Genomic DNA, 26,277 nt, shown 5'->3' on the forward strand with positions numbered 1-26,277 from the left:
CTACTTCCTTCTATGAGAGTTTGAGCATCATCAACTAATTTACAAGAAATGCCAAAAATGTTCTAGTTATCTATCTCTCAAATTATTTGTATGCGCATGTGTGTGTGCCTGAAATAAAAATTACATGCAAGGAAATATGCAGATCTTAGGTGTATAATTCAATGAGTTTTAAAAAACCACCACTCCAATCAAGATACAGAGCACATCTGCCACCTAGAAAGTCACCTAGTGCATCTCTCTACCCTGTTAGGTAACCAACGTTGGATATCTATCACCATAGATTAGTTTTGATGAGAACGTCACATAAATGGAATCATACATTATGTGTATGTGAGTGTGTGTGTCTAGCTTCTCCCACTTGAAATTTTTGAAATTCAACTCTGTTGTTTTGTTGTTTTGTATATCAGTAATTCATTCTTTTTGATTGAAGAGTATTACTCCATTGTATGACTTCATGACAATATGTTTATCTATTCTCCTGCTGATGAACATTTGAGTTGTTTCTATGGTGAGGTATTATGAATAAAGCCAGTACAAACATTCCTATGCAAGCCTTTTGTGAATATGTTTTCATTTCTCTTAGGTAAATATCTAGGAGTGGAGTTGCTGGGTCACAGGTGTAGTTTATAAGAAACTGCCAGACGGTTTTCCAAAATGGCTGTATTATTTTAAAGTGTCCCTGGCAACGTATGAGAATTTCAGTCACTGGACATTCTTGCCAACATTTGGTATTGGTGGTCTTTTTAAAATATCAACTTTATTAATTCACATAAAATAAAATGAACCTATTTTAAGTGTATAGATTATGAGGTTTTCAGATGTATACCACCATGCAAATGTCACCACAATTAAGATATAGAACATTTCTATCACCTTAAAAGTTCCCTTGTGCCTCTATTAAGTCCGTACACCCTCCTCAGCCCTTGTCATCCACTGACAGACTTTCTTTCACTACAGTTTTGCCTGTTCTAGATTATTATATAAATGAAATCCCACGATATGTACTCTTATATGTCTGGCTTCTTTCACCTCATATTTTTGAGATTCAACCATGCTGTCATATGCATCAGTCGTACAGTCTTTTTAATTGTAGAGTATTATTGCATTGTATAAATATATTACAATTCATTTATCCATTCGACTGTTCATGGACACTTGGCCTATTATGTTTTTAGCTGTTATGACTATAGCTCCTATGAACATTAATATTCGAGTCTCTGTGTGAACATATATTTTCATTTCATTGGGAGTGAAATTGTTGGGTCAGGGTAGGCTTCAGTTTATCAAGAAAGTGCCAAACTCTTTTCCAAAGTGGTTGTACCATTTTACATCCCCGCTAATAATGTGCAAAAGTTCCTGTTGCTCCACATCCTCACCACCATCTGGCGCTGTCAGTCTCTGCAGCCATTCAAGTGGGTATCTCATTGTGGTTTTAATTCATGCTTCCTTGATGAGCAATGGTGCTGAGCACATTTTCTGGGTGTCTGTTGGTCATTCTTTTAACTTCTTATTTTAAGTGTCTGTTCAAGTTTTTGGCCCACTTTTATTAGGTTGTTAGTCTTTTTCATATCAATTTGTAGTTCTTTATATGTTCTGTATAAAAGCCCTTTGTCAATATATGTATTGAAAATAATGTATCCCATCCCATGGCTTGCCTTTTCAATTTCTTAATGGAACCTTTTGATGAGAAGAATTTTAATTCTGATGAAGACTAATTTATCCATTTTTATTTTTAGTTCTTTTCTGTGTTCTTTCTAATAAATCTTTACCTACCTCAAAGTCATGAAGATATTTTATATTTTCTTCTCCCAGAAGCTGTATATTTTGGCTTTTATGTTTCAGTCTATATTCCATCTTAAATTACTTTCTGTGTGGTGTGCAGTAGGGATCAGGGTTCATTTTCATCTATAGATTTATCTAGTTCTCCCAACAGTATTTGTTGAAAAGACCTGACACTCCCCAATAAATTTTCTTGGCAACTCTGCCAAAAATCAATTGAACATATATCTGTGAGCTCTCTGTTCTGTCCCATTGATCTAGTCATCTCTCCTTCTGTCAATACCTCACTCATCTTAATTGCTATATCTTTGTAGTAAGTCTTAAAATCAGGTAGTGTGTGTCCTCCAACATTTTTTTCATCAAACTTTTTTGGGGGGCTAATCTAGATCCTTTGCATTTCCACATAAATATCAGAATTAATTTGTCAGTTTCCACACCAACAAAAAAGCCCACTGGAATTTTTATTGCAATAGATAGGTTCCCTTTCTTAGACTAAGGGAGTACCCTTTTATTCCTATATTACTGAGAATTTTTTTAAACGTCTATAGATGTCAAATTTTGTCAAATGAGTTAAGAAAATTTCTGCATCTACGGAAATGACAATATGCTTCTTATCATATGTTTTGCTAATGAATTACATTAAAATATAATTTTCTGTATGTTGAACCAACCTTGCATTCCTGGAATAAACCAAATTTGAAAGGATATATTATCCTTTCCACATACTCCTGTATTTGTTAAAGGTTCTTATATCTGTGATCATGAGGGAAATTGGCCTATAATTTTTCTTACGACACCTTTTTCAGACTTTGAAAGAATGCTAACCACACGTTTTTATATATTGTGTCTCCATTTTCATTCATCTCAAAGCATTTACTAGTTTTTCCTGATTTCTTCTTTGAAAACTGATTGTTTAGGAATGTGTAATTTCCACACATTTGTGAATTTCCCAGACTTCTTTGTTATTTCCCTGATTTCTAAATTTCAATCCATTTTGTCTGGAGAACAATGTATTATTGAAATCCTTTTACATTTATTGAGACTTATTTTACAGCCTAATATAATCATCTATCTTGAAGAATGTTCCATAGGCGCTTGAGAAGAATGTGTTTTCTGTTGCCGTTGGGTAGAGTGTTTTATACATACTTGCTGGGTATACATGGTTATAGTGTGTTCATCTTCTATTTCCCTGTTGATATTCTCTTTCACTGTTCTACCACAACTGAAAGTGAGGAATTCCAATATCTCACTACTACTGTTGAGTTTTCTATTTTTTTCCTTCGATCTTTCAGTTTTGCTTTGTGTATTTGGGGCTCTGTTGTTAGGTGCATATAAGATTATAACTATCATAACTTCTTGATTAATCAATCCTTTTGTCATAAAATGTCCTCCTTTATCTCTAGTTTTCTGTGGTAAGTTCTATTTTATCTAATATTAATAGAGCCCATTTAGTCCTTCTTAGTCACTGTTTTCATGGTGTATCTTTTCCATCCTTTTACTTTCAATCCATTTGGGTCTTTAAATGCAAAGCATGTCTTTTTTAGACAGCATATAGTTCCAAGCTGTTTCTTTTAAGCTTTTTGGTTAGCTTATTATTTTCTCCAATTATTATTCACTGCCTCAGGCAGCTGTGCTGTTAAGCAATTGCCTCTGATTATTTTTTCACGAACAGCCCCAGGGAAAAGACTACAGTGAGTGGGTAAGCCCCAAGGCAGGTCAAATAAAGACAGCCTTGCAAATGATCGAGAAATAATTTTGACTGTGAGAAAAGACCACGGCATATACCCTGAAGCTAGAGTTGGAATGATGTTATATCATATTCATATAAGATTTACTTACATTCACAGTGAGTGACTAATATGTATTTTAATTGAGTTAAGTTGTCAAATATTGGGCACCTTTTTTTCTGTGCCACTTCCAGATTTGCAATAAATAACAGTACTCAACAGTAAACCAATGCTGAGTAACTCTTTGACAAATTAGGAGGATTCCTCATCACATGTCCATTTGGTAATATGTCCTCTCTATAGAGAAGCATTCTCTTAACATTCTGACGGAGTTATCTTCTTCTCTGGATTGTCTTCATAGCACTCGCTATAACATAAAATTATATATTTTTATAGTTGTTTAATTTTTTTTTCATTGAAATATAAGCTTTAGATAGACAGGGTCCTTATTTCTCTTGTTCACTGCTTTATCTCCAGAGATTAGCATTGTGCCTGGCACACAGTAGGCATTCAACTAATATTTCTGATATAGTAAACGACCCCACAATTACTACCAAACACTCATTTCGATTCCATATTCTATCGGGGAAATGAAGGCTACTTTTTTTTCTATGCCACTAAGTAGCAGACCCTTAAATAGTCAAAAAGAAAAGGGGAAGGGCAAAGCTAAGCCCTATGCGATGCAACCCTTAAGCAAGATAACAGTCCCTGAGTGAGATACTGATATCATTCAAGATTAAATTTAACTTTAAATTAAATTTAGTGTTATCGTACTAGGTCATACTTAAATAAAAGTATATCCATATTTTAAACTGGATAATATTGCCAACATTGTTTTTCAATCATGTTTATGTAAATTTCCCTTTATCCAGACCATTCAAGCCATTGAAATCTATTTTGTATCTCTGGTCTATATGAATTTTTAATTTAAAAAAATACCCAGATTATATTCAATTCTATTCAGCTTTAAGTATAATATGTAATTTGTTGACAGCGAATAGCATAACTTTCAATAGTAAGATCAGCAAACATTACCAGACTCACAAATTATCTCACTTAATTTTAACCTTCCTTTGATGCATTATTATTTCAGTTTAACAAGTAAGAAAAGTGAAGTTCAGAGCAGTTAAGTCACTTGGCCAAAGTCACACAACTAATAAATGGCAGGGCCTGAGATGTATTCGAAAACTAGTGACTAACACTACAGCTCTTGTAGAGTTATTTGGAAGAACTCCCTAAACAGTAACAGGAAAACAAAAACACTTAATAATTTACTCTAGGTGTAGTATATTTATAATATGCCACTTTCATCATCTTTCCAAAATATGAAGCGAAACAGACATACTTTCATTTAAGTATGACTGATTTGACCAAATCAACCTAAAATTATTCTTGAATGATAGTCAACGTACTTAGAAACATTTCAAAAGTTTTAAGATACGAAAGAGACATTGACCCATTTAACGACGTGAAGATCTACGTTTTAAACGTTTAGTTTCTTTACAAAGAGGTATTACCACATTATCTTCCTCTTCCTCTCTCAAGCCCTTCTTCAACCGGACACCCACCTATCAGAACTCGAACCACCACCCCATGAGGCTTAGCCCAGCACGCAACCTGCCTCCACTGTAGAAGACAAAGGTCTCTGCGTGCAGGTGGGCTGTGAAAAATTACACTACTTCGAATCCAAAGTCAAGAAATTTGTGACACATAGGACCAAAGTGGCTTGCATAGTCTATCTTGTTCCTAGATCACGAACTTCACCAAACAGGAAGTCCAGAGAGTGAGTGTAACTGTTAATGGTAAAAGCAGCACTTTACTAGAAAAAGGAAAGGAAACTTCTTTTTTGTATGTAGTCATTTTAATTTATTTTTTTACGCCTACAGTGCCTGGTCTTCCTAGGTGGTCTCCCATCCAAGTACTCGCCAGGCGCGACCCTGCTTAGCTTCCGAGATCAGATGGGATCGGGCACGTTCAGGATGTCATGGCCATAGACTGTATCTAGTCATTTTTAACAGTGGAAGAAAATCTGGGCTACTTCTCATCCTTGAATCTGGGAGAAGTGTTTAGGTGAAGGCTGATTCAGAACCCCAAACTCTTAAACACCCTAAGCTTTTCCTAGATTCTGATTTCCTGCCTTTGATGCTCTTGCTCAGCTAGATCATCTCAGACTTACCTGTTGTTCCAGTTCCAGATCTAGGCCTTCTCCCTCACTTTCCCCATCCTAGACTGACTCCTCAACTTTCCTAAGGCAAAAAAAAAAAAAATTCCCTGTGGTAGGCTGGCCTCTCTCCACATGCTCGCAAACTCAAATCGAAGTTCTCAGATTCATTCCCCTTTCTCAACTCAGAATGTTTCCTCAGCCACCGGCCTGCTCGGCCGCCTCCTGTTGAGGACCATCCTCACACCACCCTCCCTGTGCCCTCGATCCTCACACCCACGTCTAGGCCCTCTGCAGACTCATGGCCCCTGCGTGAGCCCTCCTCTCTCAGATCGACATCTCTTCCTTCCTCAGAGACTTTGCTCCCCAGACCCCCGCCCCCGACAGACAACCTCCCCTGCCAGAGCGATGGCTCCATCTCCCCTGGACCCATCTCCTCTCTCACACCCACGCCCCTCACCTGGATGCGCTTCGCCGCGCCCATCCGTGTCTGCTGCACGAAGGGGTTGGGCACGGGCGGCGGGAAGAAGGACGCTTGGCGGGGCACCATCGGCGGCCGCAGCCCCGCGCTCCCCACGCCGGCGCCCGGCACTGTGGCCGCCACGGCCGCCGCCTCGGCACACCGGCTCATGGCAGAGCCAGGCGTCGCACCAGACAGAAACAACCCACGAGGAGAGCGGCAGCCGGCGTCGCCGCCGAGTCAGAGTCTGAGCAGCGACGGAGTCCCAGCCCGAGGCTCCGCGGCGGGGCCTCTGCGCAGGCGCCGAGGTGACTTGACGCCGTCTGGGCCTCGCCCCGCCCCTCTGGCTCTGGACACGCCCAGGGGCCGGCCCCACCCTCTGAGCGCTGGCCCCACCCCTTTAGGTATCTGGTCCTTCCTCTCAGGTAATTGGGAGTGAATGTTTCTCCTTCTGAGCCACGTAGGCCTGTGAGACAGTTTAGGTAGAGTTCTCTGCTTTAGGGTCAGGCAATCTGGACTTCCAATCGCTTTTGATGCCTCTGTGACATTGGCCAAATCACCTTCTCTATGAGCCTCAGTTGCCCTTCTGTAAAACGGGGATGAACAGAACTTAGACAAAGAGAACCTGAATCCAGCAATTAGAAGAACCACCCCTGGGCTTTTCCATTAAGTGAGTTTATAATACATCCAGGACGGGTTTTATGTGTTCGATTTCTGGTGTACGTTAGCGTCTGAGTTGGATGTTTATCGGTTCTAGCTGAAAAAGTCCTAACTAATATAGGAATTGATACTAGGAGTGGAATCTGTTCCACTAAAAACATGGACTGATAGTGGGGAAATGGTTCTCCAAAGAATATTGAGCTGCTATTACTAGGAAAAGGCAAAAACAACTATTGCCGTCCACACTAGATGAGGAACCTGGCCCCCAAAGGGGAAGTGACTTGGCCTGTGGCTCCATTTCACCCTGAGGAAGTTGCCTGCCTGGACCTATATGGGTAGTTGGGGGAAGGGGGAGGAGAGGGGTTTTTTTCAGAACCTGAGACCAGTTGGTCAATCCCTGAGTGGCTGGGACAAAGATGGCGAATGACTTATCCTTGCTGATCGATGTCTCACGGCAGGCTGTGGGCGTGAGGAGAATCGGTCCGGACCCTGGGACAGTTGTCCTTTCACACTTATTCACTGTAGACCCCAGAAACTTCCACCACCACCAGACAGACATACGGCGTTCAGCTACTCACTTAACCCAAGCTTGCATCCTTATCCAGGAATGGAAAAAGGTAAATTTCTACCCCCATAGGGTTGTAATAACAAATAAAATAATGCATGTGTATTTTTCATAGAAAAGCACTCAAGAAACAGCACCTGTTAGGTATTACGTTGTGGAGCAGCTGAACTTTCTCAGTATAACAGAGAACCTTAGTAACCTTGCTAACGGTACAGCCATGATATTAGCTTCTGCATCCTCAGGGGCTGCCAGACCCTTGCAGCTGTTTAGCCAGATACCTGCACAGAAGGCTGTCCCTCAAGGGCATGAGCCACTGGGCAGGCCACAGGAGAAAAGATGACCCTAGGCTTACCAAGGTCACCTCCAGAGTCCTGTCTCCCTCATCCCCTTCCCCACAAGCCCCCCCATGAGCTGCCTGAAGCAATAGACTACAAGAGCCAGAGGACACCTCTGAAACACTCCCAGGCCTTAATTTGTTTTGTAACAGCTCCAGAATTTCTATAAGGGGGAGGGGGGTTAGCAGTGGCATCTGGTGGGAGGAAAGGGGTAAGGAGCTTACCCATTAATAGCAGCTGTGCTTAGAATGGCAAACCCACATTTCTCCCCTAGCTGTGTTTATTAGAGTGGCTTCTCTTGGGATGGCACAGCGGGGGGTTGCAGGTGGGGGGGATGCGGACAGTAGTGTTGCTGATGGAGGTTCTGGGAAAAAGGACAAAGCTCCTCCTCTGGGTCATCTTTGGCCTTGACTTGGGTTTGTGACCTAATAGCTATGATGCCCTGGGCAAATCCCTTTTCTCTGGGCCTGTTTCTTCATCAATTAAAAAATGGGCTAATTATAGCCACCCCCCTCTTTAGGTTGTTGTAAAGCTTAAAAGAAGTGATGCATATACAGTGTCTGGCACATAATAAGCCTTCTATTAATGGAGAGGGATATTGTTATCAGTAGTGTTGGAATTGGGCTTATTGTTAATGAAGAAACTGAGACTCAAAGAGGAACCTTAAATAAGACCCTGCAGTTATAGGAACAGAATCACTGATGTTTCAGGGCTCCATGGGACAGAGGGACTCTAAGCTCACTGGCTCTGAGGGTCCCTTGCTGTTTATTTTGGCCGTTTTGACCTTTCTAGCAAATGTCACCTGTGCCCTGCAGTGAGCAGAGATTTAGACGTCCTAAGTTTCCTCTTCTGGCTGGGGCTGTGGCCCCTCTCTGGCTCTGCAGAAACAGGGGCAAACATCGCCACTCAATTGGTGTCTTTATTCACACCTGTTGACATTTCCCATGGGGAATTGTTGAAGGGCTAGGAGGGGAGGGCTGAGCGGGAAGTCATGGCTTGGTTTTCCTCCATCCAGTGGAGGAAGTGACAGGATACAGACATACTAAATAGAGTGAACAGGGAACCGTCGCTAGGTGGGCTGAGATGCATCGTGCAGTGACTGCAGACAGCCTGAGTCCTTCTGTCAGGAAAGGCGATTTCAAAGTGGAAAAATAAAAAATGATCGAAAGGAAAGAACAAAGTGCATACAAAGCAAACCACTAATGTAGGTAAGGCTCTAAGGCAGCCAACAGTGAGAAGCCGGGGGTCTGGGTGGCCTCCTGACCATGCCTCTCACCCACTGCCCCAGGCCAGGCCAGGCTGTTGGGCCACTAGTGCCCTCTTGAGACAGTCTCTGTTGGCTCCGAGGGTGCTCTAAGCCACAGAAGGCTGTGGAGGCAGAAGGGCCAGAAGTGTGGCAGCACCAGGGCAGCCCATGGCAGGGCTGCATTGAGGATATCAAAGCATCTTTTGTGGGGTGGCTCTGGAGGGCTGGTGGGATACGGAGGGGGGAAGGGGCAGCTGGGAGGGGTACAGTCAGCACCTTTCCTTGGGCACAGGGCAGAGCCACTCTCCAGAATCTTAAATTACCAGGTGGGGATGAGAATTCTGATTAACCACAGAGCTGAAGGCTGCCAGGCCCTTCCGGGTCCTTTCCTGGTGCTCAGGGCCCGATGGGCAGAAGGTGATGGAGAAGCGGGGCCTGTGGGAACCGGCACCAGCTCAGCAACCCAGCCAATCAGATTTGATGCCTCCGAACTTGACGCTCTTCAGACTTTGGTTATCCAGCTTCAGATAAAACGCCCCCTTGAAGAAATAGCTATGACCTGGGATGAGAAAGAGGAGAGGCTGTAACCACCCCACCCTCAGACATTCTGGCACGTGGAATATTCTTGGGAACTTTGGAAGACTGTCTGCCATAGGCAAGAGGCTTTAAAACCAGAGAGGGATCCTTCAAGGCTGGAAGAAGAAATGGTTGTGGAAGTAAGCTCTCTGAGTCTCTGTTTCTTCATCTTTAAGATGAGGATAAAGATACCAACCTCTTAGGGCTTGTGGTGAGGATGAAGTTAGATAATATATGCTATTATTAATATAAATAACAGTACTCCACTGAGCACAATCACCGAACTAAACGCTTTCCACGTACGGAGGCAGCAAACCAGGAGGCCGCTCATCCTATTGGCTCACAGATGGGTTTTATTTGGCTCACGCACGGGTTTTATTTGGCTCACACACAGGTTTTATTTGGCTCGCACGCGTTTTTTGTTTTGTTTTGAATGCTGAAGAAGTTGCCAAAAATGTACACATGTGGAAATGTCACATGAAAATACAGATGTTTTGCTTCCTTTTTAAAAGAGATAGAACATCCAGCAACACTGGATCCTGTTCTAGGAGGGCAGCAATCATCGAGCAGAGAAGCAACTGTCCCCTGTAAATGAGCCACGTGCTCTCTGGTTCACCACAGACCCCACCACTCCCTACTGTCTGCCTTGCCCACTTCACTCTTTTGTGCTACTGGCTTGGCCTCTATGGGCTATGGAATTTGACTCCTAACGTAGCTGATCTTGTTTACTTCCTTTAAAATCCTGGCACATAGTAGGTGCTCAACAGTGTTTATTCCTGAAGATAATCCTTAACCGAGCACCTGATTGCACACTGATTTTTGTTGGACATGTAAGACCTTTAGCCACTGGAGGTCAGGGCCATGTGCTTAACCAGCATCTAATAAGGGCTCAAAGAAAAAAAAAAAAAATCTTTGTGGAACTGAATTAAATTCTCCGCTAAAAGGCCAAACGAGACTGTTTCCAGGGCCCTAGAGAGCTCACATAAGATTTCAGGAATATGGTTTTCGAACTCCAAATTCTATCTCTCGATGATGCTGGTTGTTTTACTCAGTAAGGGACCAGGGGAAGACTGAGGATCTCTGCCACATCAGCAAGAAGGCATGGCAAAGTTTGTCCTGTCTCAAATGGAGCCATCCATCTGCTAATGGGAGGTAGACACAAGGCTTCCTGTGGAACCCAAAAGGGCCTGGATCAAACCCCAGAATGAATCCAGGGCACAGAGCTCTCGTTCCTCGCCCCCTGCAGGCCTCCTGCGCCCCACCTCCCTGGCTCCAGGCCCTGTAGCTGTGAGGGGCCTCTTTGGGTCTTACTGCCTGGAGCCTGCTGAGTGAGCAGAGGTCAGGGGTCTGGATGCCTTCCCAGCACTGGGCTGAAGGGGCTGGTTTGTTTTCCCAGCCGGCACATACCTCTCTGCACAATGAGGGAGTGTGTGCTCGCAGGAGCTGGGCCCTGGCTGGGGGTGGGGAGTCTTAAGAAGCGGACAGAGGCCTGGGCAGCTTACCGCCACCTTGCAGGTCCACCACGGCGTCCAGGTTATCGGGGACAGCAGTCCAGGAGTCCGCGATGAGCTTGGGGAAGCCGGGATCCATTTTCTTCTTCACCTCATTGTATCTGCAAGGAACCAGACACGGTGAACCAGTGGGGCCTCCGTAAAGGCCACCCCTCTCCGGACCTGGATGGGAGGGCCCAGCTGATGGCTCGTGGGTGGGCCTGGGAAAGCAGACCTAGCCCTTCAGGGTGGCAGCCAGCTGGAGTGGGAAGACACGCTATCGGAACTGGGTCTGAATCCCAACTCCACCACTCGCTAATTATATGACCTTTACAGTCCCATAAAAACAATCTTGTGATTACTGCTAACATTTCAGCAGCATGTTAACCACTTTTCATTAACTTTTTCAATTATTATGACAATCCAATGATACCATAGGACTATTATCCTATTACTCATGTTACAGACCAGACACTTAAAAATGGCACCCAGCTTCTAAGTGGTAATCACACCCACCCAGGCTTCTCTGGCTCCAGGGCTGCAGATATTCTCTGAGTCTGTTTCACCAGATGGGAGATGGGGTTCTATTTAATTTAATTTAATGCATTAATTAATGTATCTACGACATAAAATAACATAGGCAAATGTGCCTCTCCCCGTGTCTTGTACTTGGTGGGTATTTGGGAAATATCAGCTCCTTCACCAACTTTACTCCCTACTGCAGAGTGTGGAGCCCTGAGCTAGACGTCCAAGGACGGGGCCCACCCCATCGTCCTTTCTCTGGGTGGCTTGAACAAACTGCTGCTTTTTCATCTGGAGATGACGGTCCACATCCTGGATAATGATTTCAGCGGGACAGCGAGGTTACCGTGCAAAGTGGGGCACTGAGTCCAAGCCCTCCTGTTAGTCACAGGATGGACCTCTCGTCCCCTCTCCGCCCTGGCTGTGTAGTTATCCCGGGCCCTGCCTTTAATTTGAGTATTAGTTGGCATATTCTTCTTCCTGGCTAGCGACGCCTCTGTCTTTGACATTTTTTTGGAGAACTTTTTAAATGCTGCGGTCATTTTGATTCTCTCCTTACACTCAACCTATTCATTATTCGATAAATTTCTAATGAGATCCCAGCCCGTGCCTGTGGATATTGCAGTAAACAAGATAACATCTTGCTTTTGTGGTGCTGATTTGCTAGACAAATCTCTATTTGAATGACATCTCGGTGACAGCCAAGCATTCCTGTACAGTGCCTCGCAGGTGACTTCTTCCCCATGCCCGGCCCTACCACCTCCACCCCAGATGCCAACAACAGCTTCCCCTCTGAGAGGCCTTCTACAGGGGTTGTTCCTCTCTGCCAAATACCCTGAGAATAGCCAGAAAAGCTTTCCTTAATCCCGGCCGCTTCATAAGAAGACTTCTCGCCAAACCTAACATGCTTCTTCACGACCCGAGGTACCCAAATCAAGTATCCCAGCTCGAATCCCCAGCATTCCACGTGCATCACTTCCACAGACCTCACCAACGACATTCCCTAAAGTGATGACAGCTCAGAGCTAAGTGTCCTTGAACTCGCTCTCCTTTCTTTCTCTACCTACGGAAGGTAGGGAGGGCAGGAATCAACCCCATTTTACAGACGAGGAAACTGAGGCTCAGAGAAGTGAATCAATTTGCTTCCAAGTTCTTTTCTTCCAGGAAGACCATGGCATTGTGGTATCAGAAGATGCTGGCTCTGAAAGGGACCATCTCTCTTCACTTTCCTCTCTGTCCCCAGTCTCCTCCTACAGAGTTTTCCGCTCACTGGCACACCGTTTTTAAAGTTTTCTCCGCGACACTCTGTATTTCTCCTCTGACTGCAGAACTGCAGCGGGAAGCGGGTGTTAAGAACACAATTTACGTCCCAGCTTTTCCACAGGTACATTCCTGAGGCACATCAGCCTCAGGTTCCACACCTGGAAAATGGGGCTAATAACAGTATCCACCTTAACTCGAAAATGCAGGTGACATGCACAGCCTCAAGCCCCAGGCCTGGAATACAGTACGGGGCTCATCATGAGAGCTATCTTTATTTTAGTCTAATGTGTTTATATCTCTTCCCCACAATCTACCGTAAACTCCATAAGACGGAAGTGACTATTTCTTAACCACCGTCTTCCAGCACCTAAGTGCCTGACACATAGGAGATATTGAATAGTATTTCAAGGCTTAGTGGAAGTTTCCAGAAGCAGGAGCTGAGCACCCCCTGGCATGAACTAGGGGAATCCCAGGCTGGGGGCAGCTGCTCTTGCTGTCAATGTGGGGATCTCTCTGTCTCCAGCGAGGTCATCTCTGAGGCCCCTGCAGACGCTGCACCAGGACCAATGTCTCAAGTACATTAACCATCTCTCCCGGGAGGGAACCCAGGTTGCCTTTTGGAAACCCAGCCCAGAAATTCTGACAGGCCCTGCAGCTCTGCCGCTTTTGAGGAAGTTTCACGGAGCTTCCTCTACAGAGTAAGCTGTCCATCCTGGACCCTGGCTCTGGGAGGTGAACTTGTTTCAGAAAAGGACTGGGAGGCAGATTAACTGCCGGAAACCCAGCAAATCACTGCTGCAGCCCGAGCGTGTGTGTGCATGTGTGTGTGTGTGTGTGTGTGTGTGTGTGTGCATGTGCACACATAGGTGTGTAACTCATATTCACACGTGGCCACGTCTGTTCCTGCATGTTTACATACACAGAATGTGTTGGAGGGTGATTATAAAAGTCCAGACACCAGGGTTCTATGATTTTAAGTTTCATGTCTCTGTGGGTCTGTGCCTCTCGCTGTCTGCATCCTAAGATTTGGAGACTCGGAGCAACTGCCATTCGCAGTGCACGCACAGGCCTGGGACAGTTCCGGAGCCCGTGGGCGGCGAGCCCGCCCCCTCGATTCCTAGCTGACTCAGTTCCTTCGTGAGGCTTGAGATGTCAATCAGCTTAAGTTGCTAAGTATCTTAGTAATACGTCTACGATTCCACCTTGACACGGGCAGCCTGGGAGACAAGCAGCTTCTGAATGCAGGGCAGTGGGGGGCAGGCGTGGTAGGAGGAGAAAGGGGGAGAAGGAAGGGGCCTTGGGAAGGAAGCAGGATCAATTCAGGGGCGACAGACAAAGGGCCCGGATGCAGTGGCAGTGGGGACACTCGGAGGAAGGGTGGCTGAAGACACCCAACCACTCCTTCTCCACTGACCGAAGGGTACCGGAGAGGGGGACAGGGTTAGAGGACAGGAAACAGTTCCGATCCTGGCTCACTGGTCAACATACTTGCGTATAAATAACTTAGACACGTTATTTAATTTCTTTGGACCACAGTTTCCTTATCGGGGAAAAACAAAGCATTTTAATCAAACCCCTGAGGTCTGGGCTGCTTCTCACTGGCCATTCCTGGATACTGGGCTCCCTGACCCTTAGCCCTGACCATGGCTTCGCATAATTCAATCCTTCCCTTTAGATGCCTCTATCACCCCCCTTTCTTGAGACCCCACTATCTCAGGTACAATGCAGAACAGTGAAGAACAGCATATTCTCTGGGAGCCAGAATTCCAGGGTTCAAATCCCAGCCCACCATTATCTGGCTTTAAGCTAGATACATAACCTCTCTGAAACTAAGTGTCCACACCTATAAAATGGGAATAATCATCATTAATACCCACCAAATAAGCCCTTGGAATAGTGTCTGACACATAACATCAGTAGTAGCAGCTGTCGTCTTTATTTCGATGACCCCCATCTTCAGGGAGTCACCTCAATTTGGGAAGCTCAAGAATAGACAGACATGGGCCCAATCAAAAGACTTCTGAGAAGGGAAAGGAGGTTCTAACTGGAACTGTGCCAGTAATGGCATTCTCCGGTGACTTCTCAAAGGGGCTGCAGACCCGGCAAGTTAGAGACCAGAGACGGGTTGTCCGTGGCCCACCAGCCTCTGAACTTGACCCAGGAGGCACGAAGCCCAATGTGCTGCGTCCCTCCCTCCACCCTCCCTTACCTCCAGAACTTGTCTCCAGCAAAGATGTATGTCTTCTTATTCTTGCTCCAGTTGAAGGCGGCATCCACACGTTCAACATCAGGAGGCAGCCCCAGGCTGGTCAGCGGCTTGGGGTACCCTCGCTCCAAGGTACTGGCTGAATAGACCCAGTATTCATTCCCTGGGGTGGAAGCAAAGGGTGTTTGGTGACGGATGCTGAAATGCCCCAGGTCAGCCTGTTCTTCCCACTGTCTATAGCCATTCTTAACGAGGACACGAGTCCCTGCTCACGTCCACATTCAGAGCCCCCAGATCTGTACACAGTTTTACAACTGGTTCCAATTGGAGCCTGGCCCGGGAGTGGAGTGGGGGATGAGTCTGGCTCTAGCTCTACTCACCAAGCCATGCCCGCGAAGTGCCACGCCTGCCACGAGGAGGCACCTTTTTCTAATTTGCACAAAGTACTGCCCCAGCCACAACCCATGATTGTTCTGGGTAGCAGGAAATGGGGAGCTGGCTGCTGGAACATGCATCCCCGGTGTTGGCCGAGCCTTTGGCTGCACCAGGAAGCCACTCCTGTGACCCCAGCTCAGACTGGCAGGGACTCTGCTGGTCCTCCCTCTCGAATCATAGCCCTTGCTGCGCACCCCCCCCCCCTAAACAGCCTGGTCTTCTGTCTCCCCCACTAGTTTGTAAGCTCCATGAGGGCAGAGGCTGGGTCCCTGGCACATGGCAGGGGCTGGAATAAAGGTTGAATGAATGGGGTTTCCCAAATGTCAGCTATGTAACCCTACCCTGAAGGGTTTTTATCCTTTATAGAGACTCCTTGTACAATTATTTACTTAATATTTTGCTTTCAAGGAATTCACTTAAATATCTTTAGAAATAGTGTATTTTAAAATTTAAAAACGAAAACGAATTAGGTTTTTAAAAATGCTAAATAAAATTGTCACCTGCCGTAGGCTCTAGCATTAGAAAAGTGTGAAGAGACCCCAGCACTAAACCGCAATTTTCCTTCTAAAAAAGGAACCAAAAGAATTAAAAAGGTAATGAAATGTTCGCTTTGTGGGTCAATGCTATGTGATGCTGCTCTCAGATGAGAAATGATGGTTGGAAAAAATGGGTCTGTAAAACAAGGGAGCACCCATTGGCACACAGGGACCGTGGTGATGAGCCCTGTTGAGCCGAGGGCCAGGCAGGACCCTTCCCACAGACCTGCAAAGAACACAGCCTTCTCCTCCTGTGGGGCCTCGTACACAGCATCGATCTTTTCCGGGAGCTCAGGCCAGAATGTGGCCACCAGTAGGGGCCCCATGGGCTTGTTCTGTGGTGTCACTGTCCGCCAAATGAACCTGAAGGGAGGAAGGGGACACCAGAAACCACACCTTCAGTCACCCTGCAGTTGTAACCACACGTGCCTCCCCAAGTCCATTCAGAGACAGCCGGCCATCACGCCCGGGAGGGGGGAAGCAAGATCAAAGGAGGGCTGGAGAAGGACTGTAGAATGGACACAGGCCCCTCTGCCAGCTGCCAAACTGGGGAGCGACCTCTTTGCTCCCCCTCTCGCTCCCTTGTCCGGGAAGCCTTCCTAACTATCTCTGTCCTCACTGGATTCCCCATTCTCCGAGCCTCTCAAAATCATCAACACCGAGTGCCTAGAAAAGTTGTTAGACTGTTTTTTTAAATGTCTTATCTCTCCTATTAGATTGGAAGCCAACTGAGGCAGAGGCTGATGGCACTCAAAAGCATTCCCTGAATTGAAATAGAATGGATTTGTATACTGTGGCAAGACTAAGAGTTATTGTTTATTGAGCGCCTACTAAGTACCAACACTTTATGTTTTGTGAAATGTATCCTCACAGTATTGTACAACCTGTGCTCTCGGTGGTCTATCCAGCATCGATTATCTATTCATTTCTCTATCATCCTTCCTTACGGAACCCCTACATTTATGATTCATCCTTCCCGCAGGTGGACCCAACCCCCATTCTGGTTAGTTTAAGCCACTGGTTCTCAAAGTGTGATCCCCAGACCATCACCTGAGAACTCCTTAGAAATGTAAATTATTGCCGCCACCCCCCCGCCCCCCCCCCCCGGTCCGTCTCCCCCGCATCCCCCATCCCGCTACCGTCCCAAGACCTGCAGATCAGACTCTCTGGGCTTGGGATCCAGTAATCTGCATTTTAACAAGCCTTCCTAATTATTTTAACGCATGCCACAGTTTCAGAACCACTGGTCTAAGCTTATCAGAGCTTTAGCATTCCCTGGCAACTGCTATCGATTCAGCAGTGGTCATGTGATTTATGTTGGCACAACAACATGGAAGAGACAGACTTGTACTTCATATGTGGAGATCTCTCTTTCTCTTTTTCTCTCTTTCTCCTGTTGGATGTGGACGAGGAAGCCAATAGCCCTAGCTTGTGATGGTGAGGAACCCATCCAGCCTTAGGATGAAGTCAGTGCAGAGGACAGCCCTGGGTAAAGTTATCATTAAGTCACTGGCCCTCTTTCTGTCCCTGGAGGCAGCCATAATCCTGGACTTCATACCACGTGAGAGCAATTTCTCACCATTGTTTAAGCTGGTTTGAGTCGGGGCTCTCTGATACTTGCAGCTAAAACATCCTAGTATCGGAAGGTATCACAATCCTTATTTGGCAAATGAAGCTCAGAGACGTTCCCAGGCTTTGCATCCACAGCCGATTCCGAAGTACGAGATGAATCATCCTGCAGTACTGCCTTTCTCATGCCCCCTCCAGTGCCTAGCACCAATTTTCACACATGATTGGTGCTTAAATATTTGCCACGTAATTCAAGGACCCCATTAAACGCTCATCGACTTCCTTTTGAAAGTGTGATGGATCAGGCCAAGGATGCCTCCCCTCAGGACCTGGGCTCTGCAACCTGTTCTAGTCCGTGCATCTCAGATGAGCAGGTGTGGTTGGGGCCTTCCTCCGTGGGAAGTGCCCCAGGCCAAGACGGCGCTGGGAAGCGGGGCCCTAGACTTACCTCTTCCCCCGCCCCCCTGGAATGGAGGCTGCAGAAGAGTGGGTTAGTCATTCGAGGACTGACAGTACCTGACTTCTCGTTGCGTTTGGAGTCTCCATTCTTGGCATCGCCCTGCAGGCGCCTGTGCCCCAGCACCCGGCCCCGTGCTGGCAGCAGAGAGGGGCCCTCTACAAAACTTGATGGAACATCTTCCAGCCTTGCCACGCTCTCTGTTCCTCCCCGTCTAAGCCAGGAACTTTCACATCTCTGTGGCTCAAACACCCTCCCAGCCTGTCAGCCCCATCACTGTTCATCCAAACCGGCTCCTCCTTAAAAGCCGTCTCAAGTGCTGCCTCACCCGTGGAGCCTCCCTGATTGGACGCGTTCTGGTAAAGGCTCTGCAACCACGATGCCTTCATTCTGCCACATATTACTGGCAGTTCTCTCTGCCTGTTTCCCAAACCAGACCGGTGAGGCTCAAACTTTCATGTGCCTCAGAGTCATCAGGGGGATTTGCTGAAATGCAGATTCCTGGGGCCCACTCCCAGAGGTTCCAGTCGGAGGGCCTGGGGGTGGGAGTGAAAACCCACTTTCGGCACGTACACCCTAGGGGGTTCTGGGGTAGAGGCCCCGTGGATCTCTCTGCGAACACTGACCTAGGCATTAAGCAGCCCCTTTGCTCCCAGCACATCATCCTCCACCCCCGGCTCCTAAAGCCTAGTGAAGTATTTGGCGCAGTCGATGCCAAGTAGTTACTCGTTGATAATAATGGCCAGTATGAATGAAGACACTCTGTGTCAGACACTGCTCTAAGCACTAAGCTCATCTCATCCTTAAAACAGCCCTATGAGATAGGCTAGAAAATTAGCCCCATTTTATAGATGAGGAAACTGAGGTGCAAGAATTACAAAGATGCATAATTAACACGCCCATGATCAAGCAACCAGGAGGTAGCAGATCCAGGACTCCAAGCCAGGCAATCTGGCTCCAGAACCCACTCTGTCAACTACCATGCTCTATGAATGGGTGAATAGACAAATGGACAAACAGATGATGATGAATTGATAATAAATAACAGATGAGTAGATAATGGACGGATGGATAATGGATGGATGGATAGATGAACGAAAGATAGATGGACAGATAGATGTATATATGTATGTATGTACAGATGGATGATGGATGGATCCTTGATACAGTCTTAATACTGTCTGCCATTATCCAGGAATGCTAGGGCAGCGGGGTGAGTCTCAACCCTTGGTCAACTGAGTGGGGGGCCTTTATAGCATGAAGCATACCTCCTTTCTCAACCCTGTGGCTTCTCGCTCCCTATCCATAGAACAGTTTGGCCATTCAAGGTCAAGGCCATTCCAGGAGAAGGCCTGTGGTAGCCTGGATTGTTGTTTCGAATTCTTCCCTTTATCCCTCTTTTTAGAAATATACATCCATGTCAATCAATTTCCCTGTGACCCTATAGTACCACCCCCTGGAGTAGGCGTTGGGGCTGGGCCACGTGATTTGCTTCAGTTGATGGGATATTCTCAGACATGATGTGAGTGGAGGCTGTAGATGTGCCTGTGTGATCTGAGCTGGCCTCTTGTGCTTCTGCCATCTGCCAGGAGGAGCCACTAATCCCAGGAGAATGAGCTAACAGCAGAGCACAGCTACTTCACACTGCAAGTCGAAGCCAAGACACCTAGTAGACCCACAGACTAGAAGAAGGCAAAAGAAATAACCCTGTTGGTAAACCACTGAGATCTGGAAATTGTCTGACACGTAGCAAAAACTGTCTACTACACAGGCCATTCTGTGAAGTCCCCAGTGGGGTCCAAGCACAGGGGGGTGGGGGGAGGCACACGAATAATGAGGATGGAGCAGGGGGCAAGGGACAAGAAGGACAAGCAGCAAGCTACTCACTCACCGGTCCTTAAAGAAGAAAATCTCCCCACGGATCTGAGCGATGCCATCAAAGATGATGTCCTGTGTGCACAGCTCTGGAGTGACTGGTCCCAGCGTGGGGGTGGGGCCGGTGCCAGTGCCAGCGTCAGTGTCAGGGGACACCCCTGGGGGGGGACACCCGACTTCAGACTCTTCCCAGCTCCAGGGTTTCTCCCCACCAGGCCGAGACCCCAGGGCCGCCCGCCCGGCCTGGCCTCAGTGTGAGCCCGGGCGAGAGAGGGAGATGAGGCCCGGATGTGGAGGGGGGCCGCGAAGAAAACTCGGGGTCCCAGGGCCCTTCGCATGTCATGTTAATCACTCCCGGTTCACAGACGAGGAAACCGAGTCCACGGAGGTAAAGACCTGCTCTGGCTCTTGCGGCTGGTGAGTGGCAGAGGTGGCACTAGGGCCTGGCGCCTCTCACTCTGTCTCGGGGCCTCTCCAAGTCCAGTGTTCCCCCAGCTTTATGGCTCAAGCCCACGTCCACTGTTTTGGCGTGGTCCAGGTACGATTATATACCTTTTTCTCTTTTAATGGACTTACTTTTTAAACTCTAGCCTCATTGCAAGCACTAATAATAAACCACTCGTCAGTCTTAGGGACTCGTTATACTGTTCCTGTTACCCATGAAAATAAAAGAACCATTAAGAACAGTAGAAACATGCGCCCCTGTATCATTAAGTTCCCTCCACACAGTGGGAAATCCTACCCTGTGTTTAGCTAATCCTCCTGGATCCTAAACCTAACTTGGTTGCTGACAACTGGTGACCCTAAGCCAGAAAGACTACCTTTCTCGGGCCTCAGTTCACTCCCCTAGAAGATGGAGACCCCCTTTCTGCCCAGCCTGCCTGGCAGTGTGGAGCTGGGGAGCCAAGAGGGCTGTTAACCTGACGTTACTTGGAAAGAAAAGGGACGGTCCTAGAGTCCCCTTGGAGTGTTGCTCTGACCCCCGCAGAGCAGGTCGACACTCCAGCCTCCTGCCCTTGCTTCCTGCAATCCTGGGGAGAGGAGACCTTGCTGGTGTCACCCCTGGGCCTCCGTCCCAGGCTGCGTGGACTCCCAGCCCCTGCCCGCAGCCCTAATCTGAGGCTTACCGTAGAGGTCTTGAATGCCCTTGATGTCATCCTGGGACAGGCGGAAGTTCTTGGTGTAGGTGTAAATGGGTGCCATCAGGGCTCCCGGGTCCTCTGAGTGCTCCAAGCCCATGGCGTGGCCAAACTCATGGGCTGCCACCAGGAACAGGCTGTATCCTGAGGGTCGCAGGGATGGGAGGCGGGCAGAAAGAAAGGGAGAGAGAGGAGTCAGGCCCTGTCACTGGTGATGGAGACCTCTGAGGACATCCCACAGTGGGACTGAGAGTCCTGGAAAAGACACATACTGATTTTTCCTTCTCCTGAGAATTCTAGGATTAACAGACTATGTCTATTTTCTTCACACAGGGTCAGCCAAAGTCCCCTTGTCCCTCTCCAGGGCAGGCTGCACGTGCACTATAAAGGAGAAGGAGCAGCGTTTGCAAATCCTCTACCTAAAGTCCCGTTTGTTAAAAATCATGCTTTGTGACTTTTTATGCTTCTCTCTACAGAACAGGGCAAAACCTGCTCCAAATAGGGTCTCCAAAGAGGTAGGAGAGTGAGGACAGGCTGGCCCCAAGGGTCTGCCACGCCTGCGCCAGGGAGAGCAGTTAAAACCATTCCCGGGATGAGGCTCAGACCCAGACAGCAGGAAAACCCTACATGTCACCCTATTGTGGGTTGAATTGTGTCCCCCCAAAAGATAAGTCCTAACCCTAGTATCTACGAAAGGTGACTTTATCCGGAAACAGGTTCTTTGCAGAGATAATTAAGATGTAAGTTAAAACGAGGTCATATGGTATAGGGCGAGCCCTTTATCCAATACCACTCATTCCCTTGTAAGAAGCAGCACAGAGACGAACACGGAGGAGAAAAGGCCACGTTATGACAGCGGCAGGAGATAGTGATGCAACCTTCAGAGGCCATGTGGTCCTACCAGAAACCCTGATTTCAGACTTTGAGCCTCCAGGAGGACGAGAGAGTAAACTGCCACTGTTTTAAGCAACGCAGTTTGGGGAACTTTGCTGGGAAAGCCCCAGGAGACTACTACACAGGCCGGGCGCACCGTGCCGGCCTGGAGCCCCAAACCATTCAGGAGGAGAGAGAATCCCCCGTTTAGGCAGAAGCTGGAGCACAGCAGGTAAAACCAGGATTTGTCCTAGCATGGCACTGGATGAGGGATAAGAAAAACTCCTCCGGTCAGCCGCTGCCTGTCGGCTTTCTCCAAGTTCCATCTCATTGTGAATAAAAGGAAGAAAAGTAACAAGAGAGGCTGGCCTGTTTCTGGCCAGCCCTGGACCAGCCCTCTCGCCTGGCCACCTTGGGCCATCAGTGAGCCCGACGACCGTGATGCTCGAGTGGGCACGTCACCCTGCTCACTGCCCTGGCCCCACGGCCTCTCTCCCGGTCACTCTCTCAGCCCGGCCTATGAGTCTGGGAGGACAGAGAGCTGCCTCGGCTGGCTGGCTGTGTCCTTGGCATGCAGCGCTGACAAGGACCCCCCATCCTCAACTTGGCAAAGGGTGGAGCTGTGGGGGCCGGGAGGGCTCTGGGGCTCTCCGGAGCTGCGTGGAGGGTGGGGCTGGAGCCAGGACGAGGGCCTCCTGCGCCCTCTCTTCTCCCGCCCGCCCAGCTCCTTGGAGGCAGCTGTCTGTTGGAGCGGGAACACCTCGTAGGAGAGCACCCGAGCCCAGCATCGTGACATTTTGGGTGGTCTCAGAGGAAAGAGGTACCGGGGTGGATGGGGTCTTATTTTAGAGGCCAGGCCTCTGCCCCGATGGGCACACATCCAGCAAGAACGAGCAGAGTCTCTGCCATGGGCGGGTCTGGGGTGGGCAGTGTCCCTCACCACGGAGAGGCAGGGCCTCTGCCAGGCTGAGTGGGTGTGTGGGGGGCACTGTCTAAGCCTGGGGTGGGTGGAGATGCGGGAGGGTCTGCAGCCCAGACGTGGAGGGCGGTGCCCGGTGTGTCTGCCCGGCGGCCGGAGCCGGTACCTTGGTCGGGGCAGAAGCCCCACTTGCGGTCGTCGTCGTAGCTGTCTGTGGTCGAGCACCACAGCTTCCCGTCCCCGCGGCCTTCGCTGGTGCAGCGCTCGTGCTTTTTGCCCAGGAAGGTGAAGGGGAAAACGCAGGAGGCGCCTTCCGAGTTCCCGCCAACGGTGGACATGACTGCGGAGTCAGGGACACGGGTCAGGGGCGGCGCGGAGCCCGGGCCCCCCGCCGCCAGGAACGACGGCATTCACTGGACAGTAACGAGCCACCCTGAGCCCTCGCTCCGTCCTGGGCACGGGGTCCCGTGCTTTATAAACTCCCACCCCCCTCACGACGCCCCTGCCCAGTGGGGACCACTTCGAGGATGGGAAAACGGGAGCTCAGAGCGATGAAGAACTCGCCCGAGCAGACACCGCTGGGAAGGCTCAGGGCCGGGTGTCAAACCCACAGCTCTCGCTGGCCTCCCACGGGTGGGGGCGGAGGCGCCACAGGCAAAGGGAACTGGGCAGAGCTGATGGTGCCCACGCACTTCCCTAGACCTGGGCTCCATCACTCAGGGGCCTACGGAGACCTATCTGTGTCTCCGGCGAAAAGCGGGTGCTCAGTAAATACCTGCGGGAGGACGGGGAGGAGGAAGGATGGAAAGAAGGAGGAAGGAAGGCAGAAGAGTCCTTACTGAGAGCGAAAGGCAGGGACGAGACTTCGAGATCAAACAGAGGGAGAGAGGTAGTTGTCAGGGAGGCTGAGAGAGTGTGGGCCATTCAGAGACGGTCCCGGGCGGGCCTGACACTAAGCGTCACCGATTTTGCTAACTGGCTGTTGGTGGCCAATGTCTGTTCTGATTTCGGTGCCTCTGCTGTACCTGCCGCTAGGTATTCTGACTGGGACCCTGTCTCCCCATCTCGGGGAAAGGAGCTTGGGGGCTCTTGTGTGTTTCCCATCAGAAGGCCGGGACCCGGCCCCGAGGGGCAGGGGCGGCAGCGACACCCACCGGTCTCCGGGCAGAAGCCGTACTTCTTGTCACGGTCGTAGTCCTCCGTGGTGCTGCACCAGCGGTAGCCGTCCGTGCGGCCCTCGGTGGTGCAGCTGTTGTAGCTGGTGCCCTGGAAACGGAACGGGAACTTGCAGGGCTGTCCGTCGGCATTGCCACCTAGGGTGAGCAGGGCTGGGGGTGCGGAGAGAGGGGGGTTGCGAATGTGAGAGGGGCCACCCACCTGCCCGCCCGAAAGTCAGCTGGGCGCACGGCTGGCTGGCCACCAACCTGCCAGTTCACACCAGGGAGGCTGTAGCATTGTTAAAATAGTAAAAATAATCTATACTGCTTGGTAAATTGCTGATTCTCTGAGCTCCTGGGGACCAGCCCTGGCTTCCTGGCCAACGCCATCCTTCCTCTGGGACCTTATGGACTCCCTCCCACCCACGGTGACATGGTAAACACATGGCACACAGCAGGGGCCTCCAGAACCCTGCCGCGGCCCCAAGGTCACTGTCCACTCTGCCTGGTCTAAGCCCACACTGTGCGGATCGCTAAAGATATCATCCGGGATGGCAAGAGTCTCTCCGTTCAATGGACAGGGAAACTGAGGCACTGAGAGAGCTGGTTCTAGGACTGCTCGCGGTCACATAACTAGGAGAACTAAATGAGGGGGTGCACCTGAAAACTACAAAACAGGCCAATCTCGATCTCTCTATTGCTCGCTGTCACGCGCGCCTGCCCACACACGCGCGCACACACCCAGCTTCACCTCTGTTCAACCCCAGGCGCTTTCCTGGATGGCTCTGCTGTGGTCTCAGCAGGAGGAGGAGGGGAGAGGGGTGGAGGAGGTGCCTTTGGGAACCTTTTATTACACACCCCAGGCTCCCATTCTGATCTCCCCAAGACAGGAACCACGACTGGAAGATTTGGGGAGAGAGTGGGAGGGATTCAGAGTCTGGGCTTGTCTCTCGTGGGTTCTCCGCCTGCTCCCCATGCCCTCAACTACCCTGAAGCTACAAAATGGTATGTTTCTGGAATTGCCAACTAGCAAAACCACAAGTGCGTAACAAAGACCATCTGTGCACAGCAGCGCCAGAGGTGACCTCACCAGCCCGTTAACTCCCCCATGACCAGAACGGAACCCAGGCCCTGGCCCCCCATTACGGGACCTGGGCCCCTTATCCTCACTGCTCCCCTCTCCCCAATCTAGAGATCTTCTGCAACGCCAGAAACAACAAGACGGGGGGAAGAGGCCGAACTGAGGCCAGAGGCCTTGGTGATCACCAAGCAGGTAGAGACAAAGTGTTAACCTCCCCCGGAGGCCAGCCTCCCCATGTGGCCTCCCATGAGCCGCACTTCTACCTCACAGGAAGCCCCCACGTCCTTTCAGAGCCTGCCCCCAACAAGGATGAAGAGGAGCAGACATTGACTCAGCAGTCAGGAGGGGCTGAGTAACCAGAACCTCTGCCCCGAGACCCAAACTCGTGTGTGTGTGCGTCCTCACATCTGGCTACAGACCCAGGACGTGGCTGATGTCCAAGGTAGGGAAAAACCCTTCCCAAACTTATGAATTACAGCTGTTTCCACTCCTATCACTGAGGCATTCTGTCCTAATCACAAGGGCTGACACGCGGGAGGGTTAACGCCCCCTGAATCCCTCCCGGGAAATGCAACGTACATAAAATATTCCTGCTTAAAACTTCTGACTTATTCATGGTCCATGGCTTGAACGCATACTTAATGCAAAGCATCACATGAGCTTTGGCACGAGAAGCATAAACAGAAACACAAGTAACTCGCCATCGGTCCCTCTCCTTCGTCAAGATGGCCGGTGGTCAGTGTTCAGTTGCACTGGAGCCAGAGAGAGTCGCGAACGTGTAAAATTATAGCCCAAAAGACAGAGGTGCATATAGCTCAAGGAGTCTTTATGGGATGGGGAGAAAGAAGAATTTAGAAAAATGTCTGCATGTTCTTCCTTTTCCTCCAAAATGTTCTGGGCTCTCAGTTTCCAGCATCACCAGATATGACGACCTGACCAAACACGAAGTTATACACACCATCGTTTCATGATTTCTGATTAAGAAGTCTGATTAAGAAGGATACTTTTTAAAAGGATTGAGTGCGTATGTCTATGCCCATCCTCCTTAAAAAAATTTCCCTGTACATGGCTTTAAAATATCCAAAAATTTTATGTCTCAAGCATTGACAAACACATGCACACAAATACTAAGTCATGCCTAAGGCCTTTGCCAAGACACAGAGTTGCAGACACAAGCAAAGAGAGACCAAGAGAAGCAGATGGGACAGTCTCCATGTATAAATACACACAGACACACACAGACACA

At 48.8% G+C, this 26,277-nt stretch overlaps 2 protein-coding genes and 1 pseudogene across 2 annotated transcripts in view; all 3 read right to left on the reverse strand.

Moving 5' to 3' along the window:
• Nucleotides 1-6,405, reverse strand: part of LPCAT2 (lysophosphatidylcholine acyltransferase 2) — a 58,981-nt gene extending 52,576 nt beyond the window's left edge. Inside the window, exons 1-3 of the mRNA XM_011360136.2 lie at nt 6,115-6,405; nt 3,748-3,770; nt 3,615-3,633 (exon numbers count right to left, since the gene is read on the reverse strand). Coding sequence (XP_011358438.1) covers nt 3,615-3,633; nt 3,748-3,770; nt 6,115-6,298 — 226 coding nt within the window. The 5' untranslated portion in view covers nt 6,299-6,405. The remainder of the gene's footprint in view (nt 1-3,614; nt 3,634-3,747; nt 3,771-6,114) is intronic.
• Nucleotides 5,384-5,502, reverse strand: LOC111739599 (annotated as a pseudogene).
• Nucleotides 6,406-8,588: 2,183 nt separating the features above from the next.
• MMP2 (matrix metallopeptidase 2) overlaps nt 8,589-26,277 on the reverse strand; it is a 23,473-nt gene continuing 5,784 nt past the window's right edge. Inside the window, exons 6-13 of the mRNA XM_011360137.2 lie at nt 23,948-24,121; nt 22,960-23,133; nt 20,990-21,145; nt 19,879-20,020; nt 16,188-16,324; nt 14,994-15,153; nt 11,012-11,121; nt 8,589-9,492 (exon numbers count right to left, since the gene is read on the reverse strand). Coding sequence (XP_011358439.1) covers nt 9,389-9,492; nt 11,012-11,121; nt 14,994-15,153; nt 16,188-16,324; nt 19,879-20,020; nt 20,990-21,145; nt 22,960-23,133; nt 23,948-24,121 — 1,157 coding nt within the window. The 3' untranslated portion in view covers nt 8,589-9,388. The remainder of the gene's footprint in view (nt 9,493-11,011; nt 11,122-14,993; nt 15,154-16,187; nt 16,325-19,878; nt 20,021-20,989; nt 21,146-22,959; nt 23,134-23,947; nt 24,122-26,277) is intronic.

This window comes from Pteropus vampyrus, unplaced genomic scaffold (assembly GCF_000151845.1).
Source record: "Pteropus vampyrus isolate Shadow unplaced genomic scaffold, Pvam_2.0 Scaffold51, whole genome shotgun sequence".
Lineage (NCBI taxonomy): Eukaryota > Metazoa > Chordata > Mammalia > Chiroptera > Pteropodidae > Pteropus > Pteropus vampyrus.